Here is a 6,974-nt window from a genome sequence, read left to right on the forward strand (position 1 = left end):
AAAAAATCTGACGCTCTATTGTTGTCACGTTGAAAGCAGCCCACAAATCCATCTTTAAGTGCGGCCCATACAAACAACACATCTGTCTTCAAAACCACACGATAAACACAACACTTTCACCCCCAAAAGAAAAGAAACGAGAATCACCCGTTTGTTCTGCTGCAAAGTAAAAAAAAAAAAAACGAACCATGAATCACGCTCTCACATGTTTATAATTTGCCTTTTTTCACAAGATGATGAAAAGCACCCGTGAAGACTTTACAATTAGATTAAATTGCACCATAACACAATGGCTAATTAAGTCATTTTTCAAATTCAATAAGGAAGCAGATTGGAAAGCAGAGATGCGATACGAGTTGTCTGGCAAATGCCCTCAATGAATACGTCCAAGCTGTTCGGCTGACTGCTATTTGGCCACGAGTTTGAATTTCTGGGAATTTCATCAGCGTTACAGAGCGGGGAACAGTAAAACCCTTTCACACGACTCGTGATTTCAACGCGTCCCTCAACACAACTGCCATTCTGACCGCCGTTCGAAACGAGTTACAGTCACGGAAGGACGACTTCACAATGTAGCTATGCGGTGTAGACGGCAAATGCTGGAAATAGCATGCAAAACGAACCAAACATTTCGTCAAAAAATTAAATTATGTGCTTTTTACACGGTGATCAAATGCTTGCCGGTGCGCGAGATCGGGTCGCAGCTCGCAAATGGAAATCAAATAGTATGTGCGCACAATTTCCCGACGACTTTTTACGTTAGCGGTGACAAAATGCTGAAATTCTCTAAAGCTGGCAAAGATAAAAATCACAAAAAATCTGATTAAAATGGCGTTTTGCACGCAAAGGCAGGAATGTTGATAATCAAAGCTGGAAAAAACGCGGGTCGGTCCTCTCAGAGGAGACACGGAAGCTTTATTTTACAGTTCAGAGACACATACGCTGTCATTCAATCATCTTTTATCTCATGTGAAGAGTTCTCATGTCCGCCAAGAAAAAAAAAAAAAAAAAAAAAAAAGAGAGATTAAGCATGAACCCCGAATATAAAACAGTCAAACACAAGCCTGTCGATCTCTTTTAAAGACATGCATATCACTGTATGTCTGTCATCTCATCTGTCTCTGCCTATATTTATAAAATCACACAAAGACAGCATATAGTTAGTTCACTTTTCTTGTCCTCAATTACCATGGTGCTGTAATTATAGAAGGCCTCCATGTGCAGCTACATCAGGAGGCCCTTTCGCGGGATCATCAATCAAAACTATGTATATCAATGGACTATATATCAACGGATCAGCGCTACTTTAGTTCTACATGACTATTTCCTTACTTCTTTTGGACTATTAAACATCAGATTCCTTCATTACAGAAGACCCTGAAAGGTCCTTTGTTTCACGATATGGCTCCTTTAAGAGCTGCAAGATAGCTTCCGAGCATTTTACAGGAAATCATTTGGCGCATTTCTATCGTGAAGATTTCTTTTTCTGCTTGATTGAAACTGTGATGCGTGCGCGAGAGAGAATTTCTGGCTTTCAGACTCGTACCTCAACAATCCAAATCCTTTTTTCTTTGTCTTTTTCTCAGGGTCGTCAGACTCGTCCTTCTTTTTGCTCTTTTTCTCTTTCTTCTTTTTGGTTTTCTTTTTCTTGACCTTCTTCTCATCATCCAGATCCTGTCGAGAGGAGCTGCTGGCAGGCGTGTCTCTTCCGGAGTCTTCCTCAGAGTCATCTGTTGGTGAAGAACAAAGAACCAGACGTGAGCAAACACCTAATGAGATCTGATCATAAGGAAGAAAAAAAACAACAATCCACAAAACACTCTTATTTGTCAGTAAATGATGAAGAAATTATTTCTTTACGTTATTTTCAACAGTCATAAAAGGATATATGTAAACATTCACAATCAGTCCTACATAGATAAATAAATTAAATGTAAAAAAAATTTAAATAAATAAAAAATAAATAAAAAAAAATATATATATATATATATATATATATATATATATATATATATATATATATATATATATATATATATATATATATATACACACACACACACATTTTTATTGAAATTATTTACTCATTACAATATTATTTAATTATATTATTGTTAAAGTTTTATTTTTTTGTGTAATTCAAGAGTTTTGTTAAGTATAAATACATTGTGGCAGTATTTTTTGGTTTTATTTTGTGGTTTCATTTTATAATTGTATTTGTCTTTCCTTTAGGTGTGACGTGGCCTGAACCTGTTTTGGTGTTATTTGCCCTCCTGTTGCATCAGGTGGGTTGTTACTAAGTTGATATCCATAGACCATTCATCTAGCCCCTCTGCTAAGGGTGCAGAAAGCTTGACATTAATTCATGACACCTTATAGGCTCTAATGGAGGACATATCTGGCTAGTGCCGAAGGTCTGTCTCCATTTCTCATTTAGAAGAGGTCTTCAGTGTCAATGGGAAAGAGCAGGGCTGATACGTGCCCTTGAATGTGCCGACTTGCAGCTGGAGGTTCACACAAAAATCACAGATTCCTGTATTTGCTGATTCACTCCTCACTGGCTCACGAAGCTCAACGAGTCAGAGAGTCAAATTCATCTCTCAAATGAGCTACTAAAAGTGAAGGAGCTTCACTGGCACCCAACCGCTCAGAGAGATCGCTCTGAACTTTAAAAGAGATTTAAAGTCAACATGAAACTGCATTTGCAAACCATTTTACACAATGTGACATTTCCTAAACTCAACAGTTCAACTTATAAGAGGGAGTAAATTACAATTACAGGTCGAATTGAACTTTCATAATGCATCAGCATGTGTAAGAAACTGAATACATTTCTAAATGCGTGTTAAGACTTATAAACGTATGTCATGTTTGAGGAGAGTAATGAATGTTAAAGGCCCAGATGCAGTTTTGGCGAAGCGGGAAGCAGTGGTATGCAGTTGTAACCGTTAGCACATGTTTGGCAAAACTCATGACAATCTCGCTACTGTGCTCAGCAACATGTATTTACCCCTATGCACCACACACACACTTCTCATTAATGTACTTTGTCTGTGGTGAGCAATAACTGCAGAAAACCACTGAAGGGCTTCTGTTTAAATTACAACACATTTATAGAGTAATACTTACAATTGACACATTATATATACACACACACACACACACACACACACACATATATAAACATACATAGAAAATAAAAGATTTGTTATGTAGCATTAGACATAAAAAAATATTGGTGCATATTTCTTGTTGGTTGCAATGATCAGTTAATTTAAACTGTAACAAACATTATGTATTGTTAATAATGTATCAATTACCTGAATAAATGTATAAATGTATTAAACTGGAATTATTTAAAAAGTACACTATTTACATAATTACATATTATTAAAATATTAATAAATATGAATCAATTACTACATTATTTAAAAAAAACATTTCTTTTTTAGAATCATTTGAATAAATCACACAAGGTAAAATGTAAAACACATTGATAAATCATATTCATTTGTTTTTAAATAACATTATGTTATGTTAACACACACACACACACACACACACACACACACACATATATATATATATATATATATATATATATATATATATATATATAAACATTTATATAAATAAAATAAATATTTAAAATGAAATTAAACTAAACTCTTTCAGTTAGTTGTCAATAAAAAAGGTCTAAATTAAAGTACTAAAATTACAAAAAAATTAAAATGAACTAAAATACATACACACACACACACACACACACACACACACACACACACACACAGAAAATTACAATTAAAATTTTTTAACCTGAAATAAAATGTCAATTAAAACACAAAATATCAAAATAAAAGCTAATTCAAACTAATAATAAATACTGTATATAGTTTAAATATAAAAAAACTATTACACTCAATCTGTTATATTTACACATATTTGACATTATTTTAGTTATATAAGAACTCACCATCCTCAGGTTCAGAAGGCCCCTCGTAGGACTTGTCGATGGCGTATCGGAAGCTGAGGTTGCATGCTCGGCCTCTCACCATGTGTGTTCGTGGACGGTGGAAGGGAACCTGGTCCTTACCCACCTCCTCCATCGCTGTCTGGAGACTCTCCAGAGAACTGGACTTCTGCAGACCCAACCTGGGTCCCAGCACCGTCCCGTTAGAGGAGGGGGGTTCTGAGACGGGGACATGGAGGGATGTCAATGATGGGAGGATGGAGGATGTTAATGAAAGGTGAAGCTTTGAAAATCAGGGCAAGATTAGAAACACTGCATAGAGGGTCCTGCTGAAAAGACCAGCACCATCAAATACCATGCAATGGCAAATCAGCCTGGACCATCAAGATCCCCACCGGTTTGAGCCGATCTTTTCAACAGGGTTGTGAATTGAAAATGCAACAGTTGTTTGGTGGACTGAGCTGAAAGTGTAATGGATTTGGACGCTTTCATAGAACAGACAGAGATGAAATATGTAAAGACGGCTGTAGGACGGAGGGTGGATGATGAAACCTCACCAGATGTGCAGGAATACTAAACAGAAAAAAAATAGTAGTAGTAGTCCAGGGGTGAGGAGCATTAAATGAAGTAGTAAGAGATGAAGAACAACTGTGATTGTATAAGCTGTGCAAACCAATGAGAACAACGACACCAGGACCAGGAGGAGGAGGTGAGGGACTACAACAAGCACAAACAACAGAAGAGAATGGAGGAATAGCACAAATCCAAGGGCTCCAAACACTAAAAGGGCAAAAGAAAGTCAGGGAGATGAAGAAAAAAAAAAGTGCTTGGTGCTTGAGAGGTAAAAAGTGGCATGCAGGAAAGAGCACATCGTGATTTAAACGGACGCTTCAGCCAAAAACTAAAACTCTGTCATCGTTTACTCACTTTCATGTCGCTCCAATGAACACAAATGGAGAAGTTAAAAAATTTCCCCTTTTATGTTTCTCAGGGTTGAAAAGGAGCGAGGTTGAGTAAACGATGACAGAGTTTTCACTTTTGGCTCGCGTATCCATTTAAGAAATACTTTTGTTTCCAAACTAGCAGTGAAGATGTGTATACAACAGACTAAATCAGTAATCCACTGAAGGACACACGTCGGTTTACTACAGCTAAAGAGAGTTCGGAGACAAAATATAAACAAGCTGATCTGTGGTAAAATCACTGTAAACATTTCACAATTTTTTTGCAAACCATACGCAGCAACAAAATGATAAAAGACACAAATGTTTTTAAATGTTTTCACCAAACTGAGACGGATGTAATCTTAGAAAAATATTTCTACTTATATTTTTTCTAAATATTTAAATTTACTATATGCTTATTGTCAATTTAATAATAATGTAATAATATCATCTGCAACATAGTAAAAATTAAGTATGATGTTCATAAGTCAGTAATAATGCGGCTTTAAAATGAAAAAAAAAAAGGAACATTTTCTGATTACTTTTAATATTGAACAGTTGTGCTGCCTAATAATTTTGTAGATACACTGATTTATATTTATTAGTTTAATTTCAGAATTCTCCGAATAAGTTCAAAAGAATGTAAATTAAAATAGACAATTTGTAAAATGATAAATATCTTTACGGTCACTTACCAATTTAACAGACCTTTTCTGAAAATGATAATTGTTTATTTTTTAATTCAAAATGACCCCCAAACACTGAACAATAGTGCATTTACAATTTAAACCCAAATCTGACTGCAGTAAATTCTGCCTTTATAATCATATCAATTTAATTACCGACTAAATTTGTCAAAAAATAAACAAACTGGGATCCGTGACTGGTCATAATGCATATATTATACATCTGTTTGACCTCCACGAAATGCAGCTGGAATCGGTGGGATCTAAGCAGTGAAATGTTTAAAACGTAGCGTTCATTTCCACAGCGACACACGACACAGATGGCCCTCTCTGGGACGCTTACATAAAATCAGTCTAAACCAGCACAACATGGCTGCTCTCAACCTGAATCAACAGCAAACTACAGACGAGCGAGAAGCAGAGACGGGAAAGTCATTTGAACGACTTCTTAGGAAATAAACCGGTAATTGGCGAAGTCTCTCCGGCAGACAGATACCTGTACGCTGCCATTATCACGAAAAGGGAAAATAATGAGACGAAGAGCAAAACAAACAAATCAGCAGAAGCAGCGCTGCAGGGCCGAACGCTAACTGGGCGACTGCCATACGGCTCCTGGAAGAAGAGGAAGAGAGATGAATTGGAGGATGTTGAACTGTGAACTAAAGCGTCGCGGAGCCCGTGAGCAACGCAGGCACTATGAGCGGTCTTCATTTGGACGAGAGGGGCCACAGGAAAATGTAGGTGTGTTGGAAGAAAGCCAGCGAGAGAGAGAGAGCCCTGCCTCCAGCATCTTTCATCTATCCTCTTAATGGACATGTTCTCCTCTCCTGTGGACCGAGACTTGGCTCTTCATTGTACTGACTACACACACACACACACACACAAACATACTCATACCTCACTTTGTTTGCAAGAAGGAGAGTTGTACTTCACTAATTTGCGCACAGAAACAACGAAAGTAGTTGAAATGAAATCAAAATGGACTTGGTTTACTTTCTTAACTCTCTTTATGCCCGTTTCGACTGCGATTGTAGGAACTGCGACATAAAGTGTGGCTAAAAGTAGTTTAAGAACAACTATTTAACTTTTTTTATGCAAAAATCAATTCTTCTGACGGCATTTACCGCAGCTGACAGGAACAATTTAATGGGTATGTGCACTCTTGAGAGTCGTGGGAAGTCATATTTGGTTATAAATGGTGTTAGCAATGGGTGTCATTGTAATTGATATATTTTGTGTTTTATAATTAAAAATAAGAAATAAGAAATAAGTCTCAGCTAGCAGGCTCAGTGCTGATAAACGATTAATTGCATCCAATTTTATTTTTTTGTTTATACATAAATACACACACATGCATGTATACATTTCAGAATT

The 6,974-nt window shown here is 36.5% G+C and overlaps 1 protein-coding gene across 2 annotated transcripts in view; it reads right to left on the reverse strand.

Moving 5' to 3' along the window:
- Positions 1 to 6,974, reverse strand: part of pard3ba (par-3 family cell polarity regulator beta a) — a 131,602-nt gene that overhangs the window by 40,361 nt on the left and 84,267 nt on the right. For both annotated transcript variants that reach the window (XM_043240448.1, XM_043240440.1), the window contains exons 17-18: positions 3,974 to 4,189; positions 1,547 to 1,730 (exon numbers count right to left, since the gene is read on the reverse strand). In XM_043240448.1, the coding sequence (XP_043096383.1) occupies positions 1,547 to 1,730; positions 3,974 to 4,189 (400 nt within the window). The remainder of the gene's footprint in view (positions 1 to 1,546; positions 1,731 to 3,973; positions 4,190 to 6,974) is intronic.

This window comes from Puntigrus tetrazona, chromosome 1 (genome assembly GCF_018831695.1).
Source record: "Puntigrus tetrazona isolate hp1 chromosome 1, ASM1883169v1, whole genome shotgun sequence".
Taxonomy (NCBI): Eukaryota; Metazoa; Chordata; class Actinopteri; order Cypriniformes; family Cyprinidae; genus Puntigrus; species Puntigrus tetrazona.